This window comes from Rhinolophus sinicus, linkage group LG15, assembly GCF_036562045.2.
Source record: "Rhinolophus sinicus isolate RSC01 linkage group LG15, ASM3656204v1, whole genome shotgun sequence".
NCBI lineage: Eukaryota > Metazoa > Chordata > Mammalia > Chiroptera > Rhinolophidae > Rhinolophus > Rhinolophus sinicus.
In genome coordinates this window covers 43,036,889-43,050,262 of record NC_133764.1, presented here as the reverse complement: position 1 = coordinate 43,050,262, position 13,374 = coordinate 43,036,889, and the positions used below count along the sequence as shown (strand labels likewise).

Sequence of the window (13,374 nt, the reverse complement as noted above, 5' to 3'; positions counted from 1 at the left end):
CCCACAAGGAATGGTGGGCTGTGCCCCCTGCAACTAACAACGGCGACTGGACCTGGAGCTGAGCTGCACCCTCCACAACTAGGACTGAAAAGGACAACAACTTGACTTGGAAAAGTCCCAGAAGCACACACTGTTCCCCAATAAAGTCCTGTTCCTCTTCCCCAATAAAAAAATCTTAAAAAAAAAAAAAATTGAAGTTAAGAAAACAATTCAATTTACAATAGCATCAAAAACAACAAAAGTTAGAAATAAAACTTGTACTGACAACCACAAAACATTGTTGAAAGAAATTAAAGATCTAAATAAATGGAAAGACATCCCATGTTCATGGATAGAAACTTAGTATCATTAAAATGGCAATACTCCCTAAACTGACCTACAAATTCAACAAAATCCTTGTGAAAATCCCAGCTAGCTTCTTTGCAAAAACTGACAAGCCAATCCTAACATTCATGTAGAAATTTGAGGAACCCAGAATAACCAAAACAATCTTGAAATGAAGAACAAATCTGGAGGACATACTTCTCGATTTCAAAACTTATTACAAAACTACAGTAATCACAATAGGGTGGTACTGGCATAGGAGAGACATATAGATAAATGGAATGGAATTGAGAATCCAGAAATAAATCCTCACATTTATTTTCAACAAGGATGCCAAGACAATTCAATGGGGAAAGAATAGTCTCATCAACAAATGCTGGGACAACTAGATTACCCATATGCAAAGGTTTTAATTTGGACTCCATACATAAAAAATAATAACTCAGAATGGATCAAACACAAATATAAGAGCTAAAAGTATAACTCTTAGAAGAAAACAGCTGTTTTTGTGACCTCAAACCAGGCAATAGTTTCTTATACATTCTCCAAGAGCACAGTCAATCAAAGAAAAAGATAAACAGGACTTCATCAAAATTAAAAACCTTTATGCTTCAAAGGACATCATCAAGAAGAGGTTGTAAAAAGACGACCTACAGAATGAGAGAAAATATTAGGAAATCATATATCTGATAAGAGATTTATATATACTACATAAAATGGAATATTATTCAGCCTTAAAAAGGAATGAAATTATGGTACATGCTATAAAATGGATCAGCCCTGAAAACATGCTAAGTGAGCTAAGTCAGACACAAAAGGGCATATATTATATGATCCCACTTATATGAGGTACCTAGAATAGTCCAATTCATAGGGACAGAAAATAGAAAGGTGGTTTCCAGGGGCTAGGAGAAGGGGAAAATTGGACTTATTGTTTTATGGGTATGGAGTTTCAGTTTGTGATGATAAAAAGATTCTGGGGGGTCAGCTGGTTAGCTCAGTTGGTTAAAGCACAGGGCTCTTAACAAGGTTGCCGATTCGATCCCCATATGGGCCACTGTGAGCTGCGCCCTCCACAACTACATTGAAACAACTACTTGACTTGGAGCTGATGGGTCCTGGAAAAACACAGTTAAATAAATAAAAACTGAAGAGAAAAAAAAAGGTTCTGGGGATGGAGGGTGGTGATGGGTGCACAACAATGTAAATATACTTAACACCATTGAACTCTACACTTAAAAATTGTTAAAATGGTAAGTTTTATGTTATGTATATTTTACCACAATAAAAAATATTTAAGGAAAAAGTATGGTGGCAACTATAGAAAGTCAAATTGTCACAGAAAAAACAAGTTGGTCTATTTTTTTTTTTTAATGCAGTCTGTTGGGGGAATGACAATTTTCAAAGTCAACAATATTTAATACTATCAGTTGACTAATATTACTAACAATCATAACCATACTTTTCATACTTTCATAACCATACTTTTAAGAAAAAACTGAAGCACCAAAACATTTTTATCACCTGTTTTAATGAAAAATATTTCTAAAATTTCATATATATATCTCCCTCTTCAAAATGGAATATATTAGAAAAAATGTAGCCTTTTGTTGGTAAGAATCATCATTGTGAATTACTGTGAATCACGATTATAAACCATACTGCATTATAGTGTGTGACCCTTTCAAGATAAAAATCTTAATTTGACAACACCATCCTTTACTTTCTGACCTGTGATTACCTAGTCAATCTCAATTTTTGCCATTCCCCTATGTGGCAGAAGTGCCAGTATATTTCATTTAAAAATATATGGAAAACTAATATAGTATTTACTACTTAAATATATCAAAAAAATAAATATCATGTTTCTGTAGTTTTCTGAATAGGTCATATACTTTCAAACCTCGCATACTTTGGCTCTGTGACACATAACCCACCCTGTCTCTGTGAAGCCATCTCTCAGTTGAATTAGGCTTTTGGCACCTTGTACATACTGTGTTTCCATGAAAAAAAAGACCTAGCTGGACAATCAGCTCCAATGCATCTTTTGGAGCAAAAGTTAATATAAGACCGGTATTATATTATATTATATTATATTATATTATAAAGACATGGTCTTATTTTACTATAAGATCGGGTCTTATATTAAATTTTGCTCCAAAAGACGCATTAGAACTGATTGTCTGGCTAGGTCTTATTTTCGGGGAAACGGGGTAGAGTACTTGTTTAAAATGCTCACCTAAAGCTGCCCTAGTCATTTACATTAGATTATGAGCTCCTTAAGGGTAGAACCCTGGACTATTCATTCTTGAACCCCCACTCTGGGCGCAGTGTTTAATTAACATCTGTCTTGTAAGTGATATGAGATGGGTAAATAGGTAGGTAGACATCAGACATACAGGTAACATTTAGTACATATTAACCAAATGCCTGGAACTTTGAAAAGCTCATTTTTCTTGTATAATCCTCACAAATTCCTGTGAGGTTATTATTATCATCCCTATTTACAGGTTAAGAAATTGAGGCCTGGTATTAAGAAACCTGCCCATAATTATACAGCTAGGAGGTAATAGAGCCAGGATTTGAACTAAGGCAATCTGACCCTATTGCCCTTGCCAATGGCCACTGCAGGATACTGGTTTTTGTAATTTTCAGTATCCTGCTTCTGAGACACCTGCCATTTGTTGTGTATAAGTACTTATCTCTAATAGATACCCTTTTAATTTTGTTGTTTATAACCTGCTGAGAGCTAAGAAACTATTTTATTTAAAATAAGGGTAAAGAAGTACTTTGCCTTTAAATGTTTTTTCAGTAGGCCAAGATCAGGAACTTTACTGCACAGTTTGAGATATTCATTTTAGCTATTTAGAAATCTTTGTTCACTTCCTGGCCCTCAGGTAGGTTAGAGATGATTAAAACTGAGTAAATTAATTCCTATCTCAGCATAAAAGTATTCTTTAAAGAGTTAAAATTAAACAGAGCCACAAATGAGTGCGTAATTTCTGTCAAATATTTCCCAAATCACATCAAACAAGTTCAAGTAGACTATTTTCATAGTAGACAAACAACACTCTTTTTAAAAAGTTACCCTTCTGGTTTTACAAAAGCCTGTTTGATTCCACACTTCTGTGCAACCTGTTTAACTTTTTAAAAGGTATTTGTTTTTGAATAGGTAGCAGTAACAAAAAAAAAATGAGGTTAGGATAACAGGTAACAAAGAAAATTCAAATTGAGGATTTGATAATTAAAATTAGATAATTAAAATAATTATTTATACCATAATAGCCTAGGCAGAGGCTTTTAACCAATATATCTTTCAATGTCCAAAAAATAAATGTTTACTGTTCTTCAGAATGAGTGTTTCTTCAAATGCTGTTGTAAGTAACCATTCTATTTGTTACTGTAGGGTATTACTGCTGTATCCAATTAGAAATGTCTATCAGAAGATTCTAAGCAAATAGTTAAAATTAAGTTTTTGCCTGCCGAGTGGCTCAGGTGGTTGGAGCTCCGTGTTCCTAACGCTGAGGTCGCTGGTTCGATTCCCACATGGGCCAGTTAGCTGCACTGTCTACAGCTAAGATTGTGAACAACAGCTCTCCCTGAAGCTGGGCTGCCGTGGGCTGCTCTGGGCTGCCGTGGGCTGCCATGGGCTGCTGTGTGCTGCCGGGAGCGGCCAGCGGCCACTGGCCAACCTGAGCAGTGAGCCCACTGACTGCCTCAGCTGGGGGGAGCCCAAAGCTCATAATACCAGCGCGGGCCAGGAAGCTGTGTCCTACACAACTAGACTGAGAAACAACGGCTTGAACCAGAGTGGTGGGGAGGCAGAAGAAGGGGAAAAGAAAACTTAACTTGGAGTATTAGATATTAGAAAATCTTCTCAAATGTAATATTGTGTTTGAAGTAGAACGCACTCATTTTTTGAGATAAGTACTTTAGGTACTGATGGATGAAGTGTCATTACATCTCCAACTTACTTTGGAATAGTTTAGCAATTTAAAAATATGTATATTTAAGGTCTGACAATTAAGTTCGCAAACTTATTACAATAATGTTGCTAACCTTTTTTTGATATCAGAGGGATTATTCATTATGAATTTGTACCAACTGGACAAACAGTTAACCAAGTTTACTATTTGGAAGTGCTGAAAAGGCTGCATGAAAAAGTTAGACGACCTTAAGTGAAATAAGTCAGACAGAGAAAGACAAATACCACATGATCTCACTTATATGTGGAATCTAAAGAAAAGAATAAGTGAATGAACTAATCAGAAACAGTTTTGGAGACATAGAGGAAAAACTGAGGGTTGCTAGAGAGGCGGGGGGGTGGGGATAAGGGGGAAGGTGAGAGGTTTAGAAAACAGTCGGTAACCACAAGCTGGCCATGGGGTTTTGAAAATTAATTTGGGGAACGTAATCAATAATGTAAAGATTTTGTAGGGTATCCGATGGACATGTGTCCCATTTGGGAGACCACCTCAGGGATGATGTAGATGCCTGATCTCTGCACGGTACACCTGAAGCTGAACAATAATAAATGCCAACTATAACTTTATATATATACATATATATGTACATATATATGTATATATATATGTATGTATATGGTTACAGGAAGCGGAGTACAGCATTAGGAATAGAGACAGTGGAAATGTAAAAAAAAAAAAAAAAAAAAAGTTAGACGACCTGAACTTTTCGCCAACAGTTCATGGTTCTTGCATCACAACAATGCACCAGCTCACACGGCACTGTCTGTGAGGGAGTTTTTAGCCAGGAAACAAATAACTCTATTGGAACACCTCCCTACTCACTTGACTGACCCCCAATGACTTCTTTCTTTACCTGAAAATAAAGGAAATATTGAAAGGAAATCATTTTGATGATATTCAGGACATCAAGGGTAATACAACGACAGCTCTGATGGCCATTCTAGAAAAAGAGTTCCAAAATTGCTTTGAAAGGTGGACTGGGCACTGGCATCGGTGCATAGCTTCCCAAGGGGAATACTTCGAAGGTGACGGTAGTGATATTCAACAATGAGGTATGTAGCACTTTTTCTAGGATGAGTTCGCAAACTTAACTGTCCGACCTCATGTTGTGTGTAGCTTGTATGTATATTTATATACACACATACATATATATACCTACACATACACGTATACAGGTAGATAAATAAAACTACTACTGAATCTAGGTAATGGATGTACAGATGATCAGTGTACTTTTAATTTTTCTGTATGTTTGAAAATTTTCCTAATAAAATGCTGGGGGGGAAATTTTCAAAATATCAGCTTTCTAAATAGAGACTTTACATATATTATTGAACTAGGTTTATGTTGTTATTTTTAAACTCAACTATTAATTTATTTACATAACAGCCATATTCATTATGAGTGTTGAGCACAGCAAAAAACGTGTTTTTAAAATAACTCAGGCATTAGTCAACCGAACAAAAGAACACATATTTGGCTAGATTCTAATACTACTTTTCCCGGGAACCAGTGGTTTCACATGATTTAAGTATGTAGTGTGTAGTTAAAGGAAAGCTAAGAAGTCCAAGAAATGGGTGGACGGGTGGCTCAGCTGGTTAGAGTGCGAGCTCTGGGCAATGGGGCTGCCGGTTTGACTCCCACATGGGCCAGCAAGCTGCGCCCTCTGCAACTAATATGAAGTCAATGAACTGCCGCTCAGCTCCCGGGTGGCCAGATGGCTCAGTTGGTTGGAGTGTGGGCTCTCAACCACAAGGTTGCAGGTTCAACTCCTCGACTCTCACAAGGGATGGTGGGCTGCGCCCCCTGCAACTAACAACGGCGATTGGACCTGGAGCTGAGCTGCGCCCTCCACAACTAAGACTGAAAGGACAACAACTTGACTTGGAAAAGTCCCAGAAGTACACACTGTTCCCCAATAAAGTCCTGTTCCCCTTCCCCAATAAAATTAAAAAAAAGAAGTCCAAGAAACAGAAACCAAACTTAGGCAAGAAGCGGATCAGTGACCTGTGGCACATGCCACAGCAATCCAGTGTGTTTTCCTTATTCTACTACTCTGTCCTCTGATTAAAGGTACCTGATCCAATTTAGGTACTTGTCCTTATTCTACCCATTTTGCTATTCTGTTTTGTGAGATTAAGTAAAAATGTGAACGTCACTAAAGCAAGGACATATAATTGTGTCTCACTTAGATACCTATATTCAGAAATCTGTGAAGGTAAAGAAAGGGTAAGAGCTGTCTTAAGAGCTAACAATGGTTAACCGGTTACCATTTCGAAAAGCAACAACCCCACAGCCACCACCACCACAACCACATACACACACACACTCCCCTAAAGAACAAACAGATGTTCATTTCAGGGAGTATCTGGAAGTGGGAACTGACTAGGGGCAAGGACATAGCTACTCTGGTTAGGGTCAGCAACCAGCGTATTCAGATGGTTCAGCAAGAAAAAAACAATGGTATTTTTTTAAAATATAAAAATGTGTTTTTTGAAAAGTGTTTTTAAATGTATCAGTTTTATGTACAAAATAATTTAGGTAATACAGAGATCAATGAAGCACTAAAATATATTTTGATTATTCTAAAACAGGTTTGAATGAATAAATTAAGACATAATACTCCAAAAAGCTGCTGACTCTTTCTTGCTCTAACTGAACCAACAGAGAAATTAAGTCTGCACCTGAGTCAATTCTTGGACCAAAAATGTTTAGTTCTCTGAAGACACCACAAGATACTGGTTTCAAAAAAAACTAAACAGGTACCCCACACAGAGGGACTTCACTTTGAAAAGGAGTTTCAAAGCTTTAACAAGTAACATGCATGCTCAAACGTGTAAGATGTCAAATGGTGACACCCCATGGACCAGCAGCTTACTGTCCTGTGCTGACATCACCTGTGCATGTAACTAAACTGCCCTTCCTCCCCTGCTGCTCCACTTTGGTGAAATAAAACCTCCATAACAGCAAAGCTCAACTCCTCAGGACACCAGAGCTGATAGAATTAAGGCGAAAAATCTGGAGAAACTTCACAATTACTAATGTAAGTAACTGTGCTAAAAGGCAAGAATAAACAATGTTGAAGCAAAAGTAGAAGTTTGGCTTTTTGACTTCCGAAGTCCTCAATAATCAACATCAACAAATTAAAACTGTAAGTACGCAAAATTACTCTTCACTCCTGATACATGATTAAAAAGTCACAAAACAGAAAAGATTCAAACTTGCATTTTCATTTATTTATTTATTTAAATTTTTATTGGGGAATATTAGGGAACAGTGTGTTTTTCCAGGACCCATCAGATCCAAGTCAAGTCGTTGGTTTCCATCTAGTCATGGAGGACACAGCTCACTGGCCCATGTGGGAATAGATCCGGTGACCCTGGTGTTATTCGTACTGCACTCTAACCACTAAGCCAACAGGCCGCCCCTCCCTTTTCATTTATTAAAGAGATGACCTTAACTATCATTGTAAATTATTTTGCAAACAAATCAAAGTAACTTCAACAGTTTTAATTAAAATATTTTTATGAATGAATGAGAACTACCAAAAATTAATGTTAAGACCCGGTCTTATATTGTATTATATTATGTAAGACCGGGTCTTACATTAATTTTTGCTCCAAAAGACGCATTAGAGCTGATTGGCCGGCTAGGTCTTATTTTCGGGGAAACATGGTATAACATCAATAAAAAGAACACTGAATATCAATGCCTGATCTCCTGCCCACGAATTTTATACTCCGATTTTCATACACTTCCAAAAGAAAACCACTTGATTAAAGTCTTGATGTAAATCATCAATTTTGTTACAGCTTGAAGTGCTGATTCATTGGGGAAAAGATAATTACAAAATTCTCACAGTGTCTCTCACCTCTGCATTTAATCACCCCAATTTTTTTAGGCAAAAAGCCACAGAAAAGTAGTCACAAAATCACAATCATACCGGTAACATCTTCCCAGCAAAGATACTCTCTTTTCAGCCCATTCTCTCTATCTATGCTTCCATCAAGCAAGGAGGGAAGGAAGGGAGGATGAAGAGGGTGAATCTTCATTTTACTTACAATCTCCCTTTACCCAATCATGTAAAAATAAACTCTCACTTTGAAAATAATGGTGATAATCACAGGACGTGGAGTACAGCATTGGTAGTAGAGTCAATGGAATTGTAACAGCTATACACAATGTCGGAGGAGTAGTTGATTGGGGGAGGGAGGTGGTCACTTTGTGAGGGGTGTAAAGGTCTAACTAGTACATTGTTTTGTACACTTAAAAATAAAAAATAAAAAGAAAGAAAAGAATGATGATAAGAAACAAGGTCCACAATCACCTGGAACTAAATTCCCTAAAAAAAGGTTCTTTAACTCATTTGGCTACTTATCAGAAAAATTTTTTTAATTATTCAAAGAAAAGCACATCTATTTTAAAAGAATGAAAACCCGCACAAAAATATGAAAAACACTAACATATTCTTCCCACAGAGAACCTCCTTCTCCAGATCATTTTCTATCTAGATTTTTGTCTTTAAAAATCACTGATTTACCAATACATTGTCCATAGACTCGCAGAGCTTACTCTGGATAGAGTAGACAGGCATGGTCTGATGAAGAAGTTAAACTTAAGCTAAGCCTACGCGAGGAGTTAGCCATGGTGAACCTCTGAGGGAAAAGCATTCTAGGCCAAGGAACAGCACAGGTGAAAGCATCAGACAGGACATGGTTACGGAATGAAAAGACATGACTGGAGCAGGGAGCCCAAAGGGGAAAGTGGTGAGCAATATGATGATAGGGTTCCTGAATTTTTGAAACAGGTCACAAAAATCAGCCTTCCTGTAGGTTGTTTTTGAAGACTTACAAAAAGAGATTAATTCCACACAAAAAATCCAAATAAAAGCAAAGAAAAAGAGAAGTTATTCAAATTCAGTAATATTGTTATAATAAAGATTAAACATCTGGTTCCTTGCTGAGAATTCCTGCAAGCAAGAGATAGCACTTCACACCTCTTAAAACATTCTCACCATTTACATATCCTCCTAAATTTCCACAAAGGTGTTTAGAATTTACTTTACAGTTTCTAGTGATGGACAATTTCCATGCTTTTAAATACTTTTGCTGTAAATACCCTGAGGCACTTTTGCTATAATAGCAGACTCTTAGTCTCCATATTAAAGGCCACAAACAAAGCACTCACAGAAAATTAAACACAGAATTCCCTTCCGCATATTGACTTAAAAGAGACTGAATTTCTGGGTAGAGGGTAATGCTTGATTTATGATCTCACATGAAGACTGATAACAAGGTGGTTTTATGTTTGTGGTCTGAGAGTTGGCACATCTAGCATTACATCAGTGTTCTCTATTCTCAGGTCATGGCCCTTTGCCCCAAGGTTTCATTATAGAGAATTTACAGATGTGTTTGAAAGAGTATAAATTACAAGAAAGTCACTGGATAACCTATTTTTAAAGTCATTTGTTTAAGAAATTAATATGCAATCCAGAGCATAGCAGTTAGTTTTATTTTCTGATTCTGCAACCTGTGGCAGATGGTTTTCTTGGCACATGTGACCCTGGCATTTTGCCCTGGTTTTTGCATGGACTGACAGTTTAAGGCTGGAGGGAATATTTCTTTTATCCGAAGTTATAGGTCATGCTGGGCGTGCTCCTCACCTGTGTATATGTGATTAATTCCCCAGTCCAATCCAAGTACATCCACACATTAGCAAGGGCCTGTCTGAGCATGAAGATATGGCATGCCACCTCAGAAGTAGTACATGACCTCTGTTCTATAAACAGTGCTAATAAACTAGTGGAAATTGTGACCCCCCATCCTTAGATTTTTTCAACCGCTCCTTCCCTATATGCTTGGAAATGGTCTTGAAATAAAGTCAATTTTGTTTGGCAACATTCCTTTGAGACAAATGGATCACAGAATCAGAACTAAAAATCAGAACTACAGTCAAGCTTAAAAAAGAAAATAAACGACTTGACCTGTCACAAAGGTATATGTGATGAAACAAAAAGTTTACATAGTGGTACTACTTAGTGTTAGGAAACAAGCTGCTAAACAAATCTCACATCCTAAAAACTCTGCAAGTATTTTTTGAAACATACCATGTCATTCCTTCAATGAGTTCGCTTCCTTGAATCATCCTGTAATTTAGTCAGGTATACTAGATGCTCAGGAAACACAGATGAATAGGACACTTCCCCTGCATTAGATAGTTCCATAGGAATAATGCCAACACAGCCTGAAAGCGAAAATCCTTGAAAGTCTCAAAAAGTCGAAGACCTATCTCTGGAACACCAGAGCTCCAAAAGGTTCACAGACCTCGGTGCGGGTACTGAGGTCACTGCTGAGGTGCTAGCCCGCCAAGCGCATCTGGAAATTACAGTCGGAATAGGGCTGCCAACAAGTTACCTACACCTCCTCGACCCCGCCCCCGCCCCCGCAAGTCCTCCTGATAAACAAACAGGATATTTAAAGGGAACTGTCCAAGGTTACCCACCACCTGATATGGAGGAATGCTTTGGTGTGGGATACCAATAAAATAAAATTGTATACTCTACACTTACAGAGTCTTGCTATACAACATCTCAGTGTTGACAAAGTGTCAACCAAGGCACATAAAACGTAACATAAAACCTCTTTCTCAACAGGGTTAAAACGTCAAGAAAAAAAAATGATCGAAAGAGGGAGAGCTCTAACTTTCCATAGCAGTAACCCCCGGGAAAGGTTTTGGAGTGAGCGGAAGTTACAAATCCAAGACAGAAGTGTTTAAATGCACCCCCGTCCCCAGGGTAAAAGTTTGAACCGCCATCTGAGTATCTTATGGTGGTCGGAAACTTCCCTAAACTACAAAAGGCAACCATACACTCTAAAATCTCTGCACCCGGCCAACCCCAGGTGCCCTAATGACAGGCTGTGGTTTCCTCCCCGGGCCTTGCCTCCCCCAGCTCCCTCTCTTCTCCTGGACACCCACTAGCCTGCCTCGGCTTTCCACGCCGGACGGGGGTTTCGGGAACCTTGCGGCCGCCGCGGTGGGTCCGCGAGCCTCCGCTTCAGGCAGGCCCGCCCCCATCAGGCCGGGCGCGGGCGCGCCTCCCCTCCCCGGCCGGGCGGCGACCCCCGGCCGCCCTGGCACTCGGCCCTGACCCTCCCCTCCAGCCAGCCGGCCCTCACCTCCTCGGCGTGCTTGCGCAGCGCCTTCTCCCGCTCGTACTGGGTGATGAGCTGCTCGTTGTCGTCCCGCAGCAGCTCCAGCTCCACCTGGTGCTCCTGGTCCTGTGCGAACACCGAGTCCAGGTTCTCCAGCACGGCCACCACCAGTGGCATCAGCTCCTTGACCACCTCCTCGTCGTAGCGCCCGATCAGCCGCTCGAACTCGCGGTAGATGGAGCCGGCCAGGCCGGACACCCGCTCCGACATCACGGCCCCGGAGCCGCCGGGCTCCTCCTGGTACACTACACCGTCCTCCAGCTCCATGGTGGCGGGCAAGCGGGCGGCCCGGGGCGTCGCCGGCTGAAGGGGCGGCACGGGCCCGCACGGGACGGGCCCGGCTGGGGCTGGGGCTGGAGCTGGGGCTGGGCCCTGCGGGGTGGGGGCCCGGGGCCTGAGGAGGGGAGGGGTGGGGTGAGCGCACTCAACCCAACGGCCGCTGCACCAACTGCCTGGGCGGCCCGGCCGTGCGCGGCACACGTCACCCGCGGGGCGGGACCGGCGCCGCGTCTGCCCGATGGGCGGGGCCCCGTGGGAGGCCAGGCGCGGCCGGGGGCGGGGCCAACGCGTCATCAAGCGCCGGCGGAGGCGGGGCCAGGCATCAACATCCAGCGCCGCGCGCGCCGTGCGTCCGCCAGTGAGAAAGACTGCGAGAGTAGGGTAGTGGGGACTGTCGGCTCTAGGCGTGATTTGCAGGGCGGATCCCAAAGGAAAGGGAGGGCTTCTGGAATCCTGCCTAGCTGTCCAGAATTAACACACCTAACGTTTTTATTGCTTTTTACAGCTCACAAAGGGCTTTCTCGTTTGTTCCTCAATACGGGCGCGATGAGGTAGACGTTTGACCTCTATTTCACAGATTAGGAAAGTAGGCCCAGAAAAGTTGTGGTTCACTCAAGGTCACGCAGCTAGAACGCGAAGGAGGCTGATCTGAGACTCAAACTAGTTCTGACTGACAATTGCAGGCTCGGAGAAAAGCAACCTTAACCAGGTCAAGGTCTGTCTTACGTGATAAGGGGGTCTCCAGTAGGATAGATCTATTTGGGGATAATGAGTAAGGATAGGCTAAAACAGGAAGTGCAAAGCGTTCTGGAAAGGATAAAATCGTGATGCCACATCTTGGTACTTTCCCAAACACTGAATTTCTCTGCTTCTCCCGTCCAACTTGGGAGAGGCATTTCCTGGCTCCAGCCAACCCCCTTTCCTCTTGTCTCGAAGTGGGGGCGGAGCGGGGAAGTGGGGGTTGGGGAACAGAGAAGGAAAGGGGTAGGATCACAGGGGTGAGTAAGTCCCATGATAAGTGAGGTCTCCGCCGCCCGGGAGAGCATCACGTGTGGGGAATGACACACCCAAGCCTGCGGCGGGCTGAGTCTCGAATCGCTTCCCGGTGTAGTCGACTAGCTTCTGCTAAAGGATCGGAAGACACTCCCAAAAGCCCCTGCACTCCGCCCGCAGGTGACTCAGGAGAACTGCGGTCCAAGTCTAATAAGAATGGGACCAGGCAGGGGGCGGGGGGAGGAGAGGCAGGACTTGGATAAACAAGGGTGTAGTGGGAAAATCGGCCACCTCCCAGGATTATAAATATCCTCAAGTTGGTATTTACAAGTTGGAGTTCTTCCTACCAAGCACGAACTAGTCCCCCAAAATCTCCCAATCTGGACCTACCTGGAGACCCACAAAAACAGTACGGAGGTTGGGCGAAGGCCAGCCTATAAATTCAGAAGAACAAAAATGAAAATACTAAGCTTTATGAAGTCAGACGGGACTGAATTTGCGTCCTGTACTGTCCTTTCTCACTCTCACCCCACACCCACCCCTTAAATTGTTTGTGTATATCCCCGGCTTTTAGGAATGTC

The 13,374-nt window shown here is 41.4% G+C and overlaps 1 protein-coding gene across 10 annotated transcripts in view; it reads right to left on the bottom strand.

Moving 5' to 3' along the window:
• Positions 1-12,028, bottom strand: part of SPAG9 (sperm associated antigen 9) — a 109,969-nt gene extending 97,941 nt beyond the window's left edge. For 9 of the 10 annotated variants that reach the window (XM_019730983.2, XM_019730991.2, XM_074320531.1 and 6 more), the window contains exon 1: positions 11,486-11,996. In XM_019730983.2, coding sequence (XP_019586542.1) covers positions 11,486-11,788 — 303 coding nt within the window. In that variant the 5' untranslated portion in view covers positions 11,789-11,996. Of the gene's footprint in view, positions 1-11,485 lie in introns of all 10 variants that reach the window. The other variant, XM_019730987.2, reaches the window with a different exon arrangement.
• Between the last annotated feature and the right edge of the window lie 1,346 nt (positions 12,029-13,374).